At 46.0% G+C, this 22,979-nt stretch overlaps 6 protein-coding genes and 1 non-coding gene across 7 annotated transcripts; 4 read left to right on the plus strand and 3 right to left on the minus strand.

Annotated features, from left to right (window-relative positions):
• Window positions 1-190: 190 nt before the first annotated feature.
• Window positions 191-1,588, minus strand: C8R40DRAFT_1174681 (uncharacterized protein; the record flags this gene model as incomplete). The annotated part of the gene is made up of 5 exons (XM_046232211.1): window positions 191-724; window positions 776-886; window positions 941-1,207; window positions 1,257-1,367; window positions 1,418-1,588. 5 exons carry the CDS (start codon window positions 1,586-1,588, stop codon window positions 191-193), a joined length of 1,194 nt encoding a protein of 397 aa, XP_046082363.1.
• Window positions 1,589-2,059: 471 nt separating this feature from the next.
• Window positions 2,060-2,458, plus strand: C8R40DRAFT_1055036 (uncharacterized protein; the record flags this gene model as incomplete). The annotated part of the gene is made up of 1 exon (XM_046224971.1): window positions 2,060-2,458. A coding segment is annotated over one exon (399 nt), but the record flags the coding sequence as incomplete, so codon positions are not given.
• Window positions 2,459-4,556: 2,098 nt separating this feature from the next.
• C8R40DRAFT_1055040 (uncharacterized protein) lies at window positions 4,557-5,036 on the minus strand (the record flags this gene model as incomplete). The annotated part of the gene is made up of 1 exon (XM_046224973.1): window positions 4,557-5,036. A coding segment is annotated over one exon (480 nt), but the record flags the coding sequence as incomplete, so codon positions are not given.
• Window positions 5,037-10,564: 5,528 nt separating this feature from the next.
• On the plus strand, window positions 10,565-11,037 carry C8R40DRAFT_1054991 (uncharacterized protein; the record flags this gene model as incomplete). Its single annotated transcript, XM_046224968.1, has 2 exons — window positions 10,565-10,749; window positions 10,851-11,037. Coding segments are annotated over 2 exons (372 nt in total), but the record flags the coding sequence as incomplete, so codon positions are not given.
• A 470-nt stretch (window positions 11,038-11,507) lies between these two features.
• C8R40DRAFT_1174684 (Metallo-dependent phosphatase-like protein) lies at window positions 11,508-13,747 on the plus strand (the record flags this gene model as incomplete). The annotated part of the gene is made up of 10 exons (XM_046232212.1): window positions 11,508-11,597; window positions 11,651-11,861; window positions 11,914-11,939; window positions 11,990-12,088; window positions 12,139-12,250; window positions 12,306-12,451; window positions 12,499-12,958; window positions 13,018-13,213; window positions 13,271-13,411; window positions 13,468-13,747. The coding sequence occupies 10 exons, from the start codon at window positions 11,508-11,510 to the stop codon at window positions 13,745-13,747; spliced, it is 1,761 nt and encodes a 586-aa protein (XP_046082367.1).
• A 351-nt stretch (window positions 13,748-14,098) lies between these two features.
• C8R40DRAFT_1174685 (uncharacterized protein) lies at window positions 14,099-16,092 on the plus strand (the record flags this gene model as incomplete). The annotated part of the gene is made up of 2 exons (XM_046232213.1): window positions 14,099-14,206; window positions 14,266-16,092. 2 exons carry the CDS (start codon window positions 14,099-14,101, stop codon window positions 16,090-16,092), a joined length of 1,935 nt encoding a protein of 644 aa, XP_046082368.1.
• A 128-nt stretch (window positions 16,093-16,220) lies between these two features.
• C8R40DRAFT_t206 lies at window positions 16,221-16,292 on the minus strand. The gene has a single exon. It is a non-coding gene; the product is annotated as a tRNA-Trp (tRNA).
• Window positions 16,293-22,979: the final 6,687 nt, after the last annotated feature.

Here is a 22,979-nt window from a genome sequence, read left to right on the forward strand (position 1 = left end):
TTTATCGACGATGACTACCTGATAATGAGCCACCGATAGCATTGTATAAATACAATATGCGGTCTGAATAATCACGACGGACGTGCTTTTCACATTATATATCTGGTCTTGGACAATGACATGGCATGAAAAATTATCCATGGATAGTTAGATAGTTACACGGCATAATTATAGTGAAAGGCTCCAGAGTCTAGCAGTCCTTCGTAAGTTCGCTCAACACCAGCAAGGCATCCTTGATTATATTGCGCCACTCGTCACCCAAAGGACCCAACTTATCCTTCTCCGTTAACGCCATTCCCCACCATTTGAGGCATGCAAGCACACTGAGCCAACCATTCTTTCCACTCCTGTCAAGAGATTGCCAACCCTTCTGAGTGTCACGAGCTGCAATCTCAGCACTAGAGTGAGGGCGCCGAAGGTTATCCCACCAGCGAGTGAAGCTTTTAGAAAACTGAACGAGGTCGTCCTTCTTGGTCAAGTCTGGTTCATTGCCGCTTCGTTCGTATCTGCAATTTGTGATCCATTTGCTGAGCACCTTGGGCCTGTCACGGCGGTCCAAACTCCTATTTGAGGATGTCCAGTCTCTAGCACGTTCGAATTCTACCCAGATTCGAAGGAGGTCGACATATTCTTTACTGATATCCTGATTGAGGTATTCAAATGCAGAGGGAAACCATCTTCGTGCGTTATCTGAAGTCAAAGCATCTTCAGGGTAGACCGGGAGCTACAGAGAATATCAACCTTGACGAAATAGGAACTGATGGATGCCTCAAACCTCGATACTTGAGCTATTGTTATCTGACGTTTCGTGGTTAAAGGGGGTTTTAGATGGTGCAGCGTCTCCTGCAGGATGATTGTTGAGCACGTCGTCAACCGTGCTGATGGACTACAAGCATAGATAGTTGGAATGACTGGAAGCACAAGAATGAGGAGTGCAAACCTGTTTCACTTCGTGACTTTCATCGGGCACAGTGGGACATTTGACGCTAGCAACCACCGGTTTTGCTTCGTGGTTTTCATCGGAGGGTTCAGTTGGACATTCAATGCTGACGACTTGAGCATTGCGTAACTTGAGGTTGTACAGCTCAGTCTCCAATTCGACGACGCGGCGCTGCAATCTTTCTGCTTTGATTTCGGCAACGGTTTTCTCCTGAAACACCTGCTTTCGTTCCTCTTCCAAGAATTTAACTCGTTCTGAATCACAATTCTGCGTGACATCAATACATGAATGCTATTCATCGGACAGGGCTACTCACCATCAATTCGTCCAATTCGTCGTTCATGTCCTCCAAAGCGCGGTCCTTCAAGAGCAGCAGTGAGTCAAGTTCTCTAGCCTCTCGCGACGGTTGGGCAACCAATCGAACTTTCTAATGAACGGTCATGAATACAAATTCAAGATTAATCAAGGGTGACTCACCAGGCGGCGCTCATTGCTGCTCGAAGGGGAAGAGAAAGGTGTACTAGAGGCTCTTCGTTTAGACATGGCGAGAGTACTTGGATGGCGAGAGTGGATGGAAGCAAGGAAGAATGAAGGCCGGATGTGCCCAGCCGTACGATACAAAGGTCGCCTGTAGTCGGTACGAGCCATTATAGGCAACAAAGGTACAAAGGCTTGCGATAGCTGTACGACGTCATATTTTCTAGTAATTGATTGTGAGTATATGTGGATTTGGAATTATCTAAGAGCCATCGCGGAATAAAGGACTTACTGAGGGCTTTTCCTTTAGACATAGCAAGAAGCGACATGAAAGGATAGATAGTCGGATGACAGCCGGGCATGCATGCCCCAGCCATCCAGGACAAAGGTTGGTTGTAGTCGAAATGAAATATGAAAAAGGACAAAGGCGGAGATCCTTTAAAACAGCCATGTCCTAGAACCTCGAGTCTGCAGAACTCGACTCCAGTATTCTCTTCCCCAGACCCAACCTCCAGCATTATTCCTTCGAAAAAAATGGGTATGCATCATGTTGCGACTTGCATTTCTGATAAACATGTAAGTTGTCTTTAATTGGTAGCGAACGATGACTTATCATATCAAGCATAGACGACTGTGAAAGGCATTCGTGCGCGAATGTATCATGCCCACGGCGCATCTCCAAAAGTTGTCACAGCTCACTTCCGAGAGAACTCTCGACAACCGACGAGGGACCGCTTTGTCTTCGCTGGGGATCTCCTTTCCAACCCCAGACTCCAACCATACATCCACGACGTCGTGTTGAGCATCCGCTATGGTGGAAAATCATTCAAGTTTTTGGTGTTCTTCAAACGGCACAAGCTGCTTCCACCGAACCTATCTGTCCAAAATTTGGGAGGAGGTCTTGTCGATGGGGACGTTCTTTTGGTGGCTTGTGGTAAGAGGGTGTCGATCAGGAATTTGCGTAGTGGATTGGAGGATAGAGCAGCGGATAAAGCGATCAGGAGGTATGTCATTTCGGTGATGCGAACGATTTTTGACTGACTTAATGTAATCACAGGTTTTCACAAATTCTTGACCCTAGAACTCGCAATCAATTCCCTTCAGCCATTTTTTTTGATTAGTCGACATCCGTGTACAGCTTCTATCTTCGTAACTTTTGGTTGCAGTCGACTGCCTTCTCAGTCATTAATTAGTCGAAGTCGATACTCATGTCTACCCATGTACATGTTCTATCTTCGTGTTCATTGGACAATTTGTCCCATTAATCTTACATTTACAGTAATTATTTTGTACATCTCTGTGTACTTTACGATCGCACTCTTGTATTCTATGACAAACCTCTCTGATTGGAATGGCTTCATTTTGTTGTGCACTTTGTTTCGCCCCATTGATCAGAGGAACATTGGCATACTTGCATATTGTTCTGACCTGGGCAAACCAGTCAGCAAATAAGAGAAATAGGAGGTAGTAGCGCGAAGTACAGATGAGAAAGGGACAGTCGAGGATGCAGGTATATGAACCGTTAAGATGACGAGGCAAAAATCATAGGGATGGACGGGAACTATCTTGGAAATTAGCGGGTGAGTGGAAAGGAGTATCGAGACAGAACCTGTATCAACATCTAACTGACCGTTAACCCGTTCGAAGGTTTCATCAATGAAGTATTTTCTGCAGGAGTCATCATTATTCACCAGTAATCTGGCAATCGGCATACCGGACTGCATCTTCGGTGTTTTGGCCTCCGTAATGAATTGGAGAAAGACTACCATTGGGGTTCGAACAGTTATTTCGACTGTCAAGAGCGCATATCGCATGAAGTCATGAGGTTGTAATGATACGACAAAGCATATGGAGATGGTTCGCGATTGAACGATTTCATCGGCGAATGATTTACTTGCCCTTCTTGGCGGGTTCGGAGCCCTTGATCTTTTGTGTACCACGGAACTGATGGTTAGATTGTCAGTACGCAGGAATATAAGCCTCAGAGCTGAATAGAGTATAGTATATACCTTCTTTGCCCGGTTCTTACGCTCCTTCCGTAGCTTACGAGAAATCGTCAACCTTGGTCGCGAGTCCTGACTGTAAACGTTCATCAGCCTATCAAGTCCTTGAAGCTACAAGGGAAAATACACGCACTCGAACTAGACGTTATTTCGGCTCAAACTTTTTCTGACTGTCCTCGTCATCGTAGATTAAAGCAAATGGCAGCAAGCTTTTCAGAAAGCTCTTCCTTGGAAACAGTTGGTCGGGATGGATGTAAGACATCGAGGACGAATTGATGTCTGGCGAGGAGACGGTTGGTGATGACTTCTCATGTGCGAAGGGTGACAGGAGCTGAATCGGCCTGGGTAAATGCTTGCGCAAAGAGACCAAAACGCCTGAGTGCTGAACCCTGACGCAGAGAAGAACGAGTAGAGGGTACAGAAGGTCAAACATTATGTAAGGCCAGCTGTAGACACCGATACCCCGGAGCAACCCGATTGGACCAGTGTCCGACCAGTGTCCGACTTCGCTCACTCCAGAACGAACACTTTGGCTGTCAAACGTCATATATTCATATTTCAGTACAAGAATACTTCTATTAATATACACTGCACACAAGATTCACGCATACACACTTTCCACGACTCGTACCTAAGATCTGTTGGGGATGCAAGTATTCAAGTTGTGTCCATATCCTGCAAATCGTCATTCTCCGCATTCGGGTTGTAATTCTGGAAATCATACATGTCGATGTTGTAATCGACAAGCTCGAGCTCTTCCAGTTCATACGGCATTAGAGCAGACAAATATTCTTCGCGAAAGAAACATCTGGGGAGGCCACGAGGCGGTTCCCTATGGCTGACTTTGTCAGTCCGAATTCTTGGAATACGAGGAGCACCTGCTCGGTGGAAGATCCCAGCTTCTACTCCGGGAGCCTTGTCCGCTATAATATATAGCGCTTCGATGTCAGGCTTTCTCCAGTAGAGTCTGGAAACCATCTTGACGTCCTGTTTCATCATGACTCCCTCGATTTCCACATCAACAGTTGCATCTTCCTCGTCAGATTGACCTGCGTCCTGGAGTATGTCGGTAACATCGAGAGTATGAGACCAGAATGCAACACCGGCCTCGTCATGGCGGCTTCGGCATATTCTGATCATCTGTGCTGAGACATTACTCCTAGATAGATGTTTCTAGCACAGGTAAACATCAGCGATTGAACAGAAAATGGAGAAAAGAATGAGGTACGAACTGCATGGCGAAGGCTAACTTTTGCATTTCGTGATTTGCGCTCAGTGTCAGCCAGAACAAGACGCAACACACGAGCTTCATGAGTTTCATTGGGCTGACGTCGTGCTTTGACAACTTGCTTGAAAACATCATAAAGTCGGTCAGAAAATAGGGAAACCCAATCGATGGCTTCTGTCCCAAATCGGCCGTCTTTACAGTTTGCAACAATCTCCTCTGCTTTGGCTGCGAACTTATGAACCAGTCCCCGATTCCAAGGAAGCTTTTTCATTGCTTTAGTGTTTGCCGCGCATTTATCAATACGAGTATTGCGAAGCTTGGGCGCATACTTGATAGGATCCTTGATGTAGAGTTCTGTCCTTTCTACACTCACACCATCCCGCGCAAATATGGCATAGATCTGCCGGACATTGAAAGCTTCACGCAATATATCTCGGGCGAGTGCCTAACCACTGGGTTAGTTCAGTAGCATGTTTTTGGGGGCGCGATTCTTACATTGGCATGCAGCTTGACTTTACGAGGGTCGAACTCCTCATAACCTTTCCTTGCCCACATTAACGGCACCCTGGACTCGTCCGTCTCTGGTGCGTCTTCTTTATCCAAAGGCCGTCTTGCAAATTCATCGTTGTCGCCATCGTCTCCGTCATCTCCGTCATCTCCATCTTGTTGCTGCCAGGTTTCGATGTTTCTGTTTCCGCTTCCCGAAGGTACTGAGGAAGCAGAGGAGGATGTTGTTTGCTTTCCTTTGCCTTTGTCAGGCCGTCTTGACGTATCTTCGCCGCCGTTGTGATCTCTGCCGTCGTTGTCTCCGTTGTTGTCCTGGTGTTGGGCTTGGGTGTTTCTGCTTCCTGAGGGAGCAGAGGAGGACGTTGTTGTTTGCCTTCCTTTACCTGAGTCAGGCTGTTTTGAGACATCGGGTCGGACCTATAGAAGTATGGCAAAGGAATGACGTCTGAATACAACTCCACTTACTGATGATGGTCCCGAGCGTTCCTCTGCTTCTCGCTCGTCGTCGCTGTCTTCATCTTCTTCATCGGCGAGGAAGTGGGAAGACCTGTCATTAATTTTCTGGGAAGTTCGGTCAGTCAGACACATCAACAACAGCCCTGGCAATCATGAACTCACCGATTTAAGATAACGGGACCCTTTTGCGCTACGCAAAGACCTGATATGTGTTTCAGGTCTGCTGATTATGGGGGTATTATCCTTGGAGCGCTGAAACAAAGTATCGAGAACACCTCAGTATCGATAAGTAGGCAAACCACCACATTGCGGCTCACCCGTACAGGTAATATCCATCGAGGAGTGTTCTTCAAAATACGGTCCAGCTCAGCCTGTACTGGAGCATTAGCTAACGTTCTCCCTAGCCCTCCAGTTGCTCGGATGTCATGTAAGAGGTCTCCATTCATTGGCAACGCAGGGGTTAGTCTGCGGATCGGTGTTGAACGTGGGGTTGGAATGCTAGCGGGAGGAGTCGGGCTAGATAAAGTAGTGGAAGTTGGCTGCGTAGACGAGTAAGGAGTTGGTCGTGAAGAAGAGGCTACTGGTTGATTATTCCCTGTCAGAGCCTACAGAGATCATTGTTTTGGGTTTAGGAAAATGCGACAGTTGGAATAACTCACCTGAAGTTCTCGTTGGAGCCTATGAACCTCAAGGCTTTTTGCCAGATAATCTTGTTGTAAGACTGAAATCTCCTCGGATAATGTGACATTTGATGTCGAATTCACCTGGTCACATTTTTCCTATTAACCGTTCAACGACACGCCACATTAAAAAAAAATTAGCAAACACCTTAAGCTCGTTGACGAGAGCCTCCAACTGAGATTTATCCTTTTTGAGGTTTTCATAACGCTGCGCATCCAGGGAAATTTGATGACGAAAATCTTGAGACTCTGCTTCTACAGCATGACGCCGCTGCTGTTCTGCCTTTACTTCATTCTTCTTTGCAGATAATTCTTGCTTCACCCTTTGCAAGTGGCCAGATAATAAATCAAAACGGGCCTGAGAGCATACGAGATCAGCCACGTAGTTTTGTAAGAACTCATCACTGACCCTCGCAATCCAATCATCTTCATTACGTGTTTCGAGCTCCTGGATTAATCTGGTCAACAATAAAAGGATAGCGATGACAGCAATGCAATGACCTTGAGCCTATTAAGTTCAACATTCTGTTGCTCCAGTTGTTGGAGCAAGTCTGCTTTCTCGTCAACATATCCTTGATTCTTCTGGACTGCTGCAGCTTCTGCCAACGACAACTTTCGCTTTTCATCCTGCAGTCCTTGACCGGCTGAGGCTAAATCGGCTACTAGTTTTGCCTTCTCATTGACGAGTGTCTGGATTCTCTGTCCGGCTGTCGTCGCAGCAGCCTCCACGCGTTGAGCTAGTGTCCCCTTCTCATCTGTAAGCACTTGGATTTTATGATTGGCCAATGCTGTGTCCTGGATTAATTTCGCCTTCTCATCAGTGAGCTTCCGGATTGTCAAACTGGCTGCGCTGACTGCGCTGGCCGCATCCACAGATTCTTGAACCAGAGTTTTCTTCTGATCGAGGAGTTCTTGAATCCTTCGATTGGCAGACCCCATGTTCTCCATCATGCTGTTCTTCTCATCATTGAGCTGCTGGTATTTGAGATCGGTAGCGGCTGCCGCGTCCGCCAGTCGTCTGACTAGCGCGCACTTCTCATCAGTAAGTTCTTGGATCTTCTGACTATTTGACACCGCGTCGTTTTCCATCGTTTCCTTCTCGCCCACTAGCTCCAGAATTTTCTGATTGGCTAATGCCGCCGCGTCTGCCGATTCTTGCTTGTACCTTCGACTGGCAGATGCTGCATTGTTTGCAAGTCCTTCTTTCTCTTCTGTGAGCTCTCGAATCCTCCGATCTGACTTCGCCGACGCATCCGCCAATTGTCTGACAAGCGCCGCCTCCGCGTCCTGAATCCTTCGGTAGGCTGCTGCAGCGTCGTCAACTGACTGTATCAGTCTCTCTCTCTCAGTTGAGAGTTCTTGATTTTTCTGCAGGAGTTCTGTATTACGTGCGTTTGCTTCCTGTAGTTTGAGATCTGTGGCATTGTGATCAACCCGAAAAGCCTCTCTCTCCGTTTGCTGGAAACATCAGTCAGTCTACAAAATGGACACCATGAGACCAGGGTTACCTGACGGGTTTCGAGGGTTTGTATTTTCTGTGCCTGCGTGGTCTTTTCATTCTCGAGGCAAGCAATGCTTTCAAGCATTTCTTGAACTTTGTTGCACCCGATTTCAAGCTCGGACTCCATGGTAACCTGTCGGCCTTCGAGGGTTTGTATCTTCTTCGCCTGCATGGCGTTTTCATTCTCAAGGTGAGTGATGCTGTCGAACATTTTTCGAATCTTGTTGCGCTCAATTTGGAGCTCGGACTCCTTGAGTTTCTATGATAGAAATAGCTGTGAGTAAGTCACCATTGACATATCATGACTTACTTCAAGAGCTTCGTGGTCCTCCTTTAGTAAATTGAAATCATTAGACAGCTGCTGACAATCTTCCTCAGTTTCATCAAGTTTCGAATGTGTGACGGAAACCTCAAGGCTCAGTTCGTCGTTCTTCTCGGTTAACCGGGTGATGTTCTGAAACGCCTCCGATAGTTTTTCTTCCAAATTTGTTTTCTGCTGATTCGAGAGCCCAATTTCACCGCGAACGAAAGTGAGAATAAGACCGGTCATCATACAGGATATGGTGAACTTACATCTGTTGATGCTAAGGAGTTTTGAAGGGACTGCTTTTCGTTCTGTGGGAGAATTTGTTTGAACTTGTTAGATAGTATTGCATAATGAGAGGTCTATGTACCTGCAAAGCGTCAACCAATTCTTGCAATTCTATGCATTTTGCAGAACTGAGAGCCAACGAGGCCTTAATGACATATGAGTTCAACAGGTACCTCACGAGACAATACAATCACCTTCCGGGAAGCGTCATCGTCCCGTAACTTCTCAGTCAAAGCGCCGAGTTTATCATTCGATTTCTAGAGAAATTACAGCTACATATAACGCAGTAATTTGAAGTGCTTACCTGCAATTCTAATTTTGCAGAGGAAAGCTCTGCATTGATTTGGGCTAACGACGACATCTGCGCTTTCAAATTATGACATTCGAGCTATACAAAACATGTTAGGTTAACGCAACAATCGGTAGAAAACTCAAGCTTACCTCCAGACTATCGATTCCATTGTTCTGTCAAAGATTTGGAGCACTTGTGAGTTGTGAACATGAAAAGTTGATAAACTATACCTTGGACAAGTTTCGTATTTCCTTCAACTCGTCCTCTTGTGCAGAAAAACGGTCTTGTAAATCTTTGAGTGTACTCTTCAGGTCAAAAACCTCGCCTATCAATACTACATTCTTTTGCAAAAGCTATAGCCCGATGTAAGCAGGATTGGGCAACACTAAAATCGAGAATCCAAACCTTCTTATGTGCTGTATGTAGTTCATCCACCTTTGCCCAGGCACCTTTATTTTCCATTTTGAGCCGTTCCTGAACGTCCTCGATTTCTTGCTGACGGTCCCTGGAATCCTCTCGCAGCTGCACAATCTCTTTTTCGTGAGCGGTAATGATAGTACCCCGCGACTTGACTTCCACAGTCAGGGTGTCCACCTCAACAGTCTTGGCTGCAAGCAATCCTTCCAGAGCATGCATCCTTTCCCTATCATGAGGGTGCATATCGAGGGTAGGGACGATGCGTATCTTCCGACCAGTTGGAACAAACCTGGCCTACAAAACTCGTCTTAGTTTGTTATTTGCACGGAGTCGAAAAGGACATACAGTGTTCGCCGGCGTTTCCTGATAGTCGTATTCAGATCAAAGAACCTTGATCAGACAAAAAAGATACGCACTTCAATCTGCATCAATGAGCCACCAGCGATTGTTGAACTTGATCCTTGCATGGATACATCGGACTATGGACCACAGTTAGCTTTGCAAAATGAAGGAAAAGAAGACGAATACGTACAGTGAAGCTTTTCTGCGACGTGTCGATACTCATATCGCTTGTACTGCGCCGTTTCCTGGAAGGATTCATGGCATCGACAGTCCTGTTGCATGAGTGTAACAAAGAAACCGAATGAGTGTATTATTGGCGCCCGAATGGCGCCCGAAAGGCGCCCATCTGTTTCACTCCTGCCTCCGCAACCTAATTATAACCGTTGGGTATACTCCTTCCATCCTTTGGAATAATGAATAAGGGACAGTCTTGCTTGATTTGCATGCACAATTTCGAAGTCGATCTCTACCTGATGCTCAAAACTGCGGGATGAAGGTGTCCCAACCATTGCCCTAAAGTCGTCATTGCCCTCTGAGCTTTCCCTCGGTGGATGTTCATCGGCTATGCGTCGGGTAGACTTCTCCCGCCTTTCGCCCAATTTGTTTCTTTGCTGGGAAAGTGAATAAATCCCAAAAGGAAAAGTATATAAATTCTGATTTCTTTCCCAGCCCGGAAAGGAATTATTTATCCGAGGGGAAAAGGTCTGATAAAGGAAAACAGTCCCATTTCTTTTACCCCTTAGGATTATAAAGGGGAAATATTTCTTTTCCAAGCCATAAAAGCGATTTAATTTGACTATATATCTTAGCTAGGAAAATCTCTGAGAAAGGAAATGTTTTCCATTATTTTTCTGGTTCGGAATTCAAAACCTTTCACAGGCAGAAATTATACCGAGAAAGGAAATAATTCCCATAGAGTTTCTCAGACAGTTTCCCAGCCGGGATTCGAAGCCCCTGGCGCAGTGTCATGTTTTCCACGTTGCAAATCCAAATTTGGATGCTCAAGGGGAAGATATTATATTCACTTGCCACTACTGTTACAGCGATGAACGAGGATCACCCAATGCACGCCACATCACTGTCGTCTGTTCCACATATCTTGACTGAAATGATATTTTAAAGGGACGATGCTGTTGAAGGAGATCCCGAAGACTGGGTTCGTATCGTTAGTAACGATGGATATACTTTCCTGTTGAAGAGGAAGGTAGCAAATATGAGTGGGACTATAAAAAATTCGTTGGATGAAACGGGAAAGTCCCAGCCCTTCATATCACTCTCCAGAAAATCTCCAACATATTTTTCGTTTGTAGGGGGGTTTGCCGAGGCAGGAACGAGGACCTATAGATCCCAAGAACGGTTACTATCTTTCCATCTTCCTTTTATCCTGGCTTAGGACATGACTAAATCTTGCCTAGAGGGATAATTGTGCAGAAGATGATTGAATATATGTCATTCAAAGCATATTATTCCAATGTAGGGCCCAAGGAAGAGATCCCAGTGAATGAATTCATGGAGCGTCTGCCACCAGAGATCGTGCTAGAATTGTCGGTGACTTTTTTTCACCATCTCATATCGATTACTCTGACAATCTTGTACGATTAAAGACTGTTGGCAGCAGATTACCAAGAAAGTATGCTCATTTTTTTACTGCGTCGGCAGTTCTGATATACAAACTTGTTTCAAGTGTAACCAGGAAACAAACTCTCGAGCTTGCACAACTATAGTGAAAAGGGGAAGCTCGCTTATACATGAAGTTTTTGAAATCAGTCGTGTCGATACCTTTTCTGTTCGGAGATCTCAATGGAAAGGATAAGGAAAGGGGAGAATACAGCTGTTCCGCACTGCCTTAAGAACAATCGTTCAGAATTTCGCCGACTTATCAGAAATACAGCTTGTTTCCTCTCTTGAATGTGAACCGCCACGAGAATATCTGAATATTATACAACTTCGAGTCCCAAATCCACATCGTTCTTTCACAGCCGTCGAAGAGTTCCATAAACACTAGCAAATAGATTGGAAGTTGAAGTTCTGTTGGGCGCTTTCACAATTGGTAACCATTGTATTGTCTTCGCATGGATGCCCAACCTACTCAAAACCTAGAAGACAATAACGTACCGGGATCTTTTCCTGAGCCTGTAGTTCTGGACAGATATGTCCTAAATGTTAGTTCAGAGTTCTACCTCCATAATTTTAAGCCGATAGCTTGCTTCTTCAGGTTGATGAACCGGCAACGCATAAGCCTACTGATGCGGAATTCTACATTTCCGACTCTGCTGGCAAGCTCAGGCCAAATCATGCCATGCTCAAAGATCATTTTTTCAAGGAGGGAAGACTGGAGGAAGAACACGCACTGTTCATTTTACAAGAAACAACGGAGATGCTGAAGCAGGAGGCAAATTTGGTGGATGTAAAGAGCCCTGTAACAAGTACGTGCCATCTACTCTTCCAATACTTACAAGTCACTCATTATATTCCTAGTATGCGGTGATATCCACGGACAATATGTACGCGTTTCATCGATCAGTTAATCGTCTGCCTACTCATTACCCCAAAGTATGATTTAATGAAGCTTTTCGAAGTCGGAGGCTCACTAAACGACAATTGTTATCTATTTTTGGGAGATTATGTCGACAGAGGCTGTTTCGGGATCGAAGTGCGCCCAATATCAAGTGAAGAAATGTCGTTGCTTACTTCCTGTTTCAGTGTCTGTTGTATCTGTATGCCCTCAAGCTAACTTATCCAACCAAATTTGTACTACTTCGCGGAAATCACGAATGTCGCCATTTAACTGAATATTTCACGTTCAAACGCGAATGTCAGGCGTTTATCCTTCTGAATCGTCTGCGTCCTAGTACTCATTGTTATTCCAGGCCTTCACAAATACTCTGAACAAGTATACGAGGCGTGCATCGAATCATTTTGCGCTCTGCCAGTCGCAGCCCTGGTAGATCGTAAATTCTTTTGCGTGCATGGTGGAATATCGCCGGAGCTCAATACACTCAATGATATTGCTACTGTACGCCTCTATAACGAGAAATCTGACCTTTTCTAACCTCCTCCAAGATGGATCGTTTCAGAGAGCCTGGATCTCATGGACTGCTTTGTGATCTCCTATGGGCTGATCCAGTATCAGGGTTCGGCGAAGAAGATAAACCCAACAGTCTTGTTCCTAAAGGCACCACGTTCCTTCACAATGCAACTCGTGGATGTTCCTACTTCTACACGTATGCCGCTGCCTGCCAGTTCCTCGACAGGACGCATCTCTTAGGGATCATTCGTGGACACGAAGCACAGGACAATGGTTACACAATGTTTCGAAAAACGCCGACCAGGAAGTTCCCTTCGGTCATCACGATATTCTCCGCCCCAAACTATCTAGATGTGTATCACAATCGAGGCGCGGTGATTAAGTACGCCAACAAGAACATTACCATCAGGCAGTATAATGCCAGTCCACATCCATATTGGCTACCGAACTTTATGGATGCGTTCACCTGGAGTTTGCCATTTGTTGGCGCCAAGAGTACGTACATCGTCCGGCTCTGTTAATAGACGTCTTTGTCTGACCTCAATCTGATCCAGTTACGGAGATGCTTCTCGCCATCTTGAGTATCTGTAGTGAAGAAGAGCTCACGGAAGACGGCTCCAGCGAAGAAGAGGAAGCAGAGTCTCAAGCATTAGCCGATATGACACCGGCAGACTATCAACAACGGCGGCAAAACATCAAGAACAAGATCATGGCTGTCGGCCGGATGCAAAGAGTATTTCAGTTGCTTCGGTATGTATATTGCTTCTGGCGTCTAACGACATCATCTCATGCCATCTTCACTTACAGAGAGGAATCAGAAGCAGCATCAGAACTTGTGGCTACGGAGGATATTTCTAGTCAAGCGACTGCAGGTCTGCGTGTAGGACCTGACGCATTGAACGTACAAGGAACCCAGATTGGAAGGAACATCCGTAGCTTTGACGACGCGTGCGTTTTTCTCCTTCCTTTCATGCTATGTATATGCCAACCTATCCTATCAATAGTCGTCGGTCTGATCTCATGAACGAGCGCTTACCCGTATTCGAGCCCGACTCTTCACCTAGCGCAAGCCCGACGACGATGTTCCCTCCACCTAGTATGAGGCTCCCTAGTAGAAGGGCGGGTAGTATGGGTGAAGGCCTGAATATGGAGATGTTGATCAAGAAGACGTTGGAAGAAGATGAAGACGATAGTCCGATCGTGGAGAGGTTGGCGGAGCGAATTGCGAGGGGGAGAAGGGTCACTGGGAGGCCTCAGCCGTTGAAAAGGCATGAAACGACGTGATACGGTCGGACAAAGCTAGTGTGTTGCTGAAGTAGGTAGTATGTACGTATGTACGATTTCTCACTGTTCACATTGTCCTATATCTTTCTTCCTTTCTCCGTTATCATATCTTCCATTCTGCTCTCTTCTGCATTCACGTTAATGATGACAAGCTGTATTTTAGAGCATTTACAGAATCGTTGCGCAATAGCCTGGCTCCCTAATGAGCAAGTGATTGATCTAAGCGTGATCAAGGATTTAATGAGGCAAGTGCATGCGTTACATGTGGTCGTTCTTTGTTTCCTTGCGACCAACATCTCATTTACTGTCTTTCACCGCTGCAGCTAAGCTCAGTATACTCAGACCTGTAGAATGGCTCATTCACCAACTTTTCATTCGAACATTGCTACCGCTGAAGATTTTGCTGACGTCCAGGACGTCGAAATCGAGCTGCTTGATATGACGAACGCGACTCGAGAAGTATGTCTGACTTTGGTTTATCTATCTTCAAGTATCTAATTTGTGTTCACCTTCTTGAGGGCTCAGTCGATTTTTCGGACGCTGTTTCCACAAGCAGTGGAGTTAAATCATCGTTAGAGTTTTCAGATCTCGAAGAAACAGGGAGTGAAGAACCACAAGTCGTAGAAGCTGTATCTCATTCCTGGCGTCCTTCAGATTTGACAGACTCAGAGAGTGACGAAGATCAAATCGTCGCGGAAACTATATCTCAGTCTTCGCATCTTTCCCTCTCTCCCCAGAGCGTCTCTCTTCCATTACCTTTATCATCACCAGCAGAAGGTTCTTACAGCGAGGTTTACGATTCTGGTCATGATGAACTGGATGAAGAACCGACCGAATTGGAGACAAGTGTTCATGTGCTAGATGCAGAGCGTCAACGACACTGCGCTGCTATCACTGAACTCGAGGACAGACACGCGAAAGACATGATTGAGCATGCACTTGAAGTGCAGGAGCTGCGGAACCTGCAGGCTGCGATGCAAGAAGAAAATCGTGTTCAATCCGCTCGAGAAATTGTCCTACTGCAGGAAAATGAGGAGCTGCAGGCGCGACTGAAGTCAAATAACAATGCCGCTATTTCCAAAGAGAAGGAATTCGAACATCTTTCTCTTCAGATGCTGGATGCACAAAAAAGGATCGCCGATGCCGAGCGTGATTATGCTGAAATTTTGGCATCACGAGAATCATTTGCTGCTAAACTTGTGGACCGAGATCGTGAATTGGAGAAAGTCAAGGACGAATTTGCTCAGGTGGTACAATCTCTTAAAACTGCTCGTGACATCGCAATCACCGAAGCTACTCGTCTTCGACACGAGCTAGAGGGACTCACAGCCACTACAGCAGTGAAGCACGCTGATTTTCTCAGTACCCATAACGCTCTTCAAATCAACTTGGATAACACCCTTCATGAGCTGGACACAGAGCGTATACGATTTGCGGATGAGATCCATGCTTTAACGGAATGCAGGGATAGTCTCAGAGGTGACGTTGAACGAATTCGCCACGAGCGGGAAGCACTCTCGAATGATTCCGAGCGTACTATCAGTGCTCTTCGTATCAAACTTCAGGCTGAAGCTCGTGAACGGCAGGCCGAGCATGATCAAGCCATTTCCGTAGCAGCTCGTGCCCTTGAGGAATTTCGTGTTTTTGAGCATGCCAAGGACTCGACTCAAGCTGAATGCCAAAAGCTGAAAGGAACGATTTCTATTCTTGAGGCCACTGTGCACGACAACGAAAAACAGTACATTGTCGTGCAACGAAGTCTAGAAACCTCTCGTAAATCATTCGCGGAGGAAATTAGCATCCTACAGAAGGAACGAGATACTCTGAAACTCAATGTCGCGTTATCAAAGCAACAATTAGAGAAAGCCCAGACAGAGACTCTCCATAACACAAGAGAAGCAGAGGAAAAAATTGAAATTCTGCGATCAGAGAAGGATGACCTTCTCAAATCCAAGAACCGGGAAGTTGAAACGTGGAAGAGGGTGATGCAGGCAAGGATTGACACCATTCAGACTGAGCGTAACGAGCTGAGTAGACGGGCAGAAGCAAGTGATGTGAAGGTTAATACCCTCAGCTCCGAGAAGGCTAATCTGGAACGTGAATTGGAAGATTGTCGCGTCCGACACTTGGGGCTTCCTTACCTGCAATCTCGTTTAGCTGTTGTAGAAAAAAACCTACTCGAAGAGCGAAAAGCCAAGGGGGAAGCACAAAAAAACCTCTCAGAGAAGAACGCGGAATTGTCTAATCTACACCAACGGCTGAACCTGGATAAACCTGGGGTGAACGGCTCACCAAAAGTGACCGTTGAGCGCTCTTTGCCTGCCCGACGGTTTCGTCCCTCATAGATAGAGGGTTTCCAGTTTACCCTCGACCGTAACAAGGCGGTATAACTGAGAGTGTTTTCGTGTCACTGGTTTATTTGCCTTACTATACAGTATGTACTCAGTATCAAAAATGAGATAAGGGATCCTTTTGATCCCTGCCCGGATTGAACGGACGACCTTGAGGACTGGAATCTCACGCTCTACCGCTGAGCTAAGGGATCATGCAACATAAGTCCCCATTATAATTTGTATACATAGTACATATCTGTTTAGATTCTGAACTAAGTTTTTCCACTAGTAAGTTGTAGGGTACTGTGAGTAGTGCTGGGTCACCTTAATTGATGCAGGTTTGGTTCCATATTGCAAATATGCCACAACACACCCCCCCTTGCTTTAACTTTATCAGAATCACACTGTCCTACCTCTCTTCTACTCTCAATCTCCAGGGACTAGCAGCATAATGGCGGTGTTGTTAATAACTTCACCACTGTCCCATTCAACCTTCCACCCTTAGACACTGAACAGCCCTTGGCACAGCTTTCCGGTGTACATGATCTTAACAGTATAATTAAACTCAATCTGTTAACATTGTACTGACATATTATTTTTTATGCCTCCGAGAACTCGAGCTCAATCTAGAGCTAACTCTGAAGAAAACACCTTCTTCACTACAGCCCAATCATTTGCCCCTTTCTCCGAATCTATTTCTGCTATTGGTCAACCATGTTGCTGTAATTGCAGTTTCAGTCCGGCTACAGTTTCTACTATGTTGACTCTTCCTTAAGCTATGGAACAAGATCAACAATTTGAGTACAGTACTCTTGACACAGGTGATGGACAACCTGTTCAAGTTCTGACCCCTCGTCGTGGATAACCCCCTGTGGTTGCCCCAACTCAGGGCTGCTCCATTACTCAAATTGAACCTCCAATCCTCCAAGCTATAGCCTGTCATACTGGAAAACAACCTCAACATTGTGCTTCTTTACACTCTCCCTGTTAAGATCATGTACACCATGTAACTGTGCCAGAGGCCACAAGGTGTCTAAGGGCAGAGGGTTGAATGGGACAGTGGTGAAGTTATGAACAACACCGCCGTTACGCCGCTAGTCCCTGGAGTTCAAGAGCAAAGAAGAAGAGAGCCAGAAGCAGCCAAGTTGGGGCAGCGGTATCGCCGACGACGAGGAGCAAACCAAAGAACTTATAAGTCCTAAGGTCAGAGGAAGAAGTACTTCAAGGCAACGAGCCTGAAGACTAGAGAGTGATGAGAGCACAGAGGGAGTCTCAAGTCAAGGAGGTTAAGAGGATAATCTAAGTTGATAATTAAACTGAGGAACTACAGTATTGTACAGGCAGTATTTATATCTACAGATTGGCGCATTGGTGTGGAGCGCCAGACTAACTACTAGGAGCTATATGTGTAGTACCTGCAGGGTAGAGAAAAAGACAATAAGGAGAGACTAGAATGAAAGGGTATGTGTAGCGAGAAAGAACAATAGGAATGAGATTACAATAAACAGTAGATCTCGGAATACCGAGCAGCGGAATGGGGCACCGAGGCATGGACTTGACAGTATCCCCCTCTTAGGCTTGAGCCCTCGAAAGCTGATAAGACTGTAAGACAGAAAAGACCGAAATTGATCCCATGAATAATTATAAGTCAAGGAAAAATTTTCTGTCACTGTAAACCAAACACAATTCAAAGGAAAATTTTAGCTGGTCCATGCACTGTTTTCCCCTATAAAAGGGCCAGAGTTTTGCTGCTATGGGCCTAACTTTTCCAAAATCTTCAAAGTCCAAAAATGTCAGGTAGTCATACCACCACCACCAGCCCTTCGAGGTCGCGTCCCACACCACTGCGATCCACTGATCCCGCCGTCCACGAGGAGGAGGAAGGTCTGGAGGACAAGGATGAAGACGACATCATCAGGAGGGCGCAGGAACAAGTTAAGAAGGTGAGAGAGAGGAAGGCGGCAGAGGCTAGGGAGAAGGTGTTAAGATTATGTACACCGTGAAACCGTGCCAGGGCCCCAAGGTGTCTAAGTGCGGAAGACGAGTGGGACAGTAGTGAAGTTATTAACAACACCGCCGTTACGCCGTTAGTCCCCGGAGATCGAGAGTATAGAGAAAGGAGCTAAGTAGCAGCCAAGTCGGAGCGGCGGTATCGCCAATGACGAGGAGCGGACCAGAGGACGTTCAAGTCCTAAGGTCGAGTAGAACGTACTTCAAGGCGTTGAGCCTGAAGACTTAGAGAAGAGCCAAGTTGAGAAGGGAGATCCAAGTTGATAATTAAACTGAGGAACTACAGTAGCGTACAGGCAGTATTTATATCTACGGAACGGCGCAGCGGTGCAGAGCGCCAGACTAACTACTAGGAGCTATACAAGTAGTACCTGCAGGGTAGAGTAAAAGACAATAAGGAGAGACTAGAACGAAAGGGTATGTGTAGCGAGAAAGAACAATAAGAAGAGATTACAATAAGGAGTGGATCTTTGGAGTACCAAGCAGCAGAATGGAGGCCCGAGGCATGGACTTGACAGAAGGCGGCGCGAGAGGCATGGGAGTGGACCATCCAGGCTCGACAACAAGAGGAGGAGGCTGTTGGCCAATGCAGCGACTGCCAGAAGTCAGAGGGGGACTTCTCCCAGCAAGATGTCTGCTTCTCCAAGGAGGCCTGTTGTGGAGATTCAGAGGGCGACGAAGAACAAAGGGAAAGGGAACGCACAGGCTGAATACCCCACTATTACTGACTTGCAAAAATTCTTTAGCCAGTCGGCGGGGACCCAGATGACGGCGATGATGATGACGACAATGACGGGGAAGATCAGCGTGCTCCCTGTGAACAGTGCAGGAGCAAGAAGATCTCGCCCTGGTCTTCAATGACCGTCCAAAGTATTTCACCGACCAGCGGAAGGTGAACTATACCCTATCCTACCTCAGTGGCTCAGCCAAAGAATGGTTTGTCCCCAATATCCTGGATCCAGATCTTGACTCTCTGCCCATCTGGACCTCTTCATTCAAAGCCCTTGTAAAAGAGCTTCAGGACAATTTCAGCATTTACGACGCACAAGGTGAGGCTGAAGATTCTCTCGGTAACCTGAAGATGAAGAAAACCAAAAACATCTGGTTCAACACCCTGGCTGCTAGTACCAACTGGGATTCTGCTGCCCTGAAATGGGTTTATGGACAAGGTTTGGCAGAATGCATCAAGGATGAAATGGCGCTTTTGCCTGAGCCAGCAACGCTTGCCGACTATTGTCAAGAAGTTCTTCGCATTGACAACTGTTATTGGAAGCGCGAAGAAACTAAGAAGCGTGAGGCTGGTAAGCCTTTTATTGCTCGGAACCCGAAGAAGGGTTCCTTGGACTTCAAAGCTGGTTCTACTAACCAGCAGAACAACTCTCAGCCATCAGGCTCTTCAGCACCATTCATGCTGAAGCCTAAACCTTTCAACGGAGGTAAACCAAACAATTCTGGTAAACCTCAGAACTCTTCAAATTCTGGCCAAACCGGTGGTCAATGCCCCGCGTTCAATCATCTCAGTGCAGATGGGAAAGTCCTTCCCTCTGAGAGGGAAAGAAGGATGAAGAACAATCTTTGTCTCTTCTGCGGTGGTAAGCATCAGATTGCTGACTGCAATAAGCAAAAGGCCCAAGAGTCGAAGGGCTGTGCTGCTGAAGTTGAAGAAACCCCCGACACAATGCCAATTGTTGTGGAAGAGGAATTGGAAAACTAATCCGCAGCTCTTGTTCCCTGGTACGAAACGGGAGCTGCATTGATCAGGTTCGTACCTCACCTGGGGAGTTATATCTCAATGCATCTGCTCTTTTTTCTATTGAACAATCTCTTGTAATATTTTTAACTACTGAATTTCCATTATCCAATTTGGCCGCGCTGGCCGAACCTATCTCTGCTCTCCTCAAATTTCCTACTCTTGTTGATTCTGGTTCTACTGACTCTTTTATTGATACTCGTTACATTTCACAAAATTCTATTCCAACTACCAAGATCTCTCCTGTTAATCTTCATCTTTTTGATGGTTCATTATCTTCTAAACCCGTTACCAATATGGCGAATATCGCCATCCGGTTCCCTTTTGGTGGGTGTCATAAAGTATGCAGCCCCTATCATTTTCCTTTTCTCACCGTCTCGATGCCTTTACTTGTATGATACATCATCCCATCACTGTCAAACCCCCATCGATTACTGATCCACCTGACCCATCTTCTCCTTCTACTGGCTTCCGCCACCTTCCTTGTTCCTAAACTGTACAGTATTACATCGTTGTTTCTCGCAGACCGGATTATGTATATATAGCCAACCCTCCACAGCCTGGTCCCTAATCTTGACCTCTCTGTCATTATCTGGGACCAGTTCGCCTCCGCTCCGCTTAGTCACTCCGCCTCACTGACCTGCTTAGTCGCTCCGCCTCACTGCCTAGCTTAGTCACCCCGCTTCCTGCTCCGATAGTCACTCCGCCTCTGCCGCTTCGTGACATTAGGTCAAGATCCATTACTGCACTGACAGCCTACCGATAAGGTTGTCCTTGCAGGATCTATAGACACCACGTCTTCCCCAGTCCCGCCCGACTCTGAAACACCTGCTGCCAGTATAGACTGCTCCGCACTCCCGCACGCACTTGACCCCAGAGACCAAGCTCACGCCCATAACAACGACGATACTTGGTGCGATTGCCAGTCTCAACCTTGCCCCAACGCCCTTCCCAACTCAATCCGAGAGCCACTCATTGTGAGCAATATAACCTTCCTGCCAATTCCCCAACCCCGATTGCCTACTCCCATCATGTCGACTCCTGTCCCGCCTGCCCCAAATACCTCTGCTGAGGATCTCATGGCTCAGCTCATCAGACAAGTAGCTAACCTTGCTACAGCTATGGAGGAACACTCATCCTCCAAGTCAAGCATGAACAAACCCGAGGTTTTCAAGGGTAAAGATGGTGCTGAAGCTCGTCGCTTCATGGCTCAGTTCCAAAATTGGGCGTCAGAACAACCTGATCTCGCCAAAAGCCAAGTGAAACTTATCAAGTCCGCCTTGGGCTTCTTCACAGAAAGTGCCGGAGATTGGGCCACTCCCCATCTGCTACATTTCAGTGCAGAAAATCCCCCTTTCGGCGGAAATTGGGATACGTTCTTGAAGGAATTTAGCCAGCGGTTTGAACCAATGGACCCAGGTATGGAAGCCCATAGCGAGATCAAGAATCTCAGGCAAAGTAAAGGACAGACAGTTGCAGAATTCACTCAGAAGTTCAAGGATATCACCAATACACCAAATTCGAGCCAATCATAAAACTCGCCGGGCATGGATAAAAGCAGGAATTCTAGAGGAACAGATGGAGGAAGTCTGGTGCGCCGCAGGATTCACTTACTCCCAGCAGCTAGCAGAGGAAGCCAACCAAGACAAACCCGTTAAAACCTTCGAAGAAATGGTCCCTGAGCAGTATCGTGATTTCAAGAAGGTTTTCTCAGAATCCGCCTCCGAACAATTACCTGCCCACCAACCTTGGGACCATGCAATTGATCTCATACCTGGAGCACCGGCAACCATGCGTACCAAGATTTACCCCATGTCCCTAAATGAGCAGGAGGAGTTGGATCATTTCCTAGAAGAAAACCTATGGAAAGGCTATATCGTCCCCTCAAAATCACCAATCTCATCACCGGTCTTCTTCATAAAGAAGAAGGATGGGAAACTCCGTTTTGTACAAGACTACCGGTAACGAGCTTGCCTCGTTTTTGTGTGAAAGAGAAAGGAAGGAATCTAATGGGCACTCCAACCAACCAATCTAATACACAATATGCGAGTTCACTGCTATCAAATTTATTTAATAGCAAGGGGTAGCGTTGGCAAAGGTTCCGCAAAGCTTTGAGAGTTAAATAAGAAGCTTTAATCAATCAATTTGAATCGTTCTAAGGATTCGATATATTCCTTTGATCAAGGTAGATTCAGCACGATTTGTGCTTTGGTTTGTATTGATTTGGGTATATCAAGAATTGGGGGTTTGAATCAAAGTAAATTAAAACCGAAACACACAGGCCCCTACGGAGGGCTAGAACTATGTGCTGGCACAACTACACAGCGTGATTTGCCCTTAAGACCAACGACTGATCCTAAGTTCGAAGAATACCCAACAACTGGATATACTTCTCGCAGTCACAAGGAGCAGAACACGACGTTCCTATACTCACAAGTGCCGGGCCCGAATGGCTGCTAGCGAAGAGGTTTCAGTCGGGCGGGAGTGTGTCTTTCCTTTTTACGGATTAGCACTGCAACGTCGTCCCAAAATCACTTGTATTCCAGATACATTGGATCGCTATTTATACATACAGAATATAGAGTCGCACAGTACAATTAATTTAATACAATAAATGTTCGGAACCGCAAGGAAACTTCTACACTCGGTCTGATACCATTTAATTTGAATCTACATGTCCTTATTTGGTCTATAATGGTTCCAAGATTCAAGTATACCTCCAAACATAGGTAGGTACTTCGTTATTCATTTAATTTAATTGTTTTGGAGAATGACTTGAATGGTGTTCAACTGTCATTGCTGTTCAACACTTACTTCGATCATTTGTCACCTTGTCCGGAGGCAAATCAGCTCTCCTTGATTCTAATCCTATCAATCTGATTCATCTGGATTAAACTAATTGCTTCTCTCTTTCAACAGACACCCAATGTGCCTATACTCTATCAAGGGAGTTACGCATAGTATTCATTTAATTGCATTCTTCGATATTTTCTACGTCAGGACTCTTTGACATTCATTTGATATGTCTTCGGAGCCTCGCAGTACTTCGATCGTTCTTCTAGTCATTTTCCTCAACCATGCAACCTGATTGGTCTATTAGACTAAATCACAGTCTTTTTAGATTAATGCATGATCTCGT

Source organism: Lentinula edodes, assembly GCF_021015755.1.
Source record: "Lentinula edodes strain Le(Bin) 0899 ss11 chromosome Unknown C8R40scaffold_38, whole genome shotgun sequence".
NCBI classification, from domain to species: domain Eukaryota; kingdom Fungi; phylum Basidiomycota; class Agaricomycetes; order Agaricales; family Omphalotaceae; genus Lentinula; species Lentinula edodes.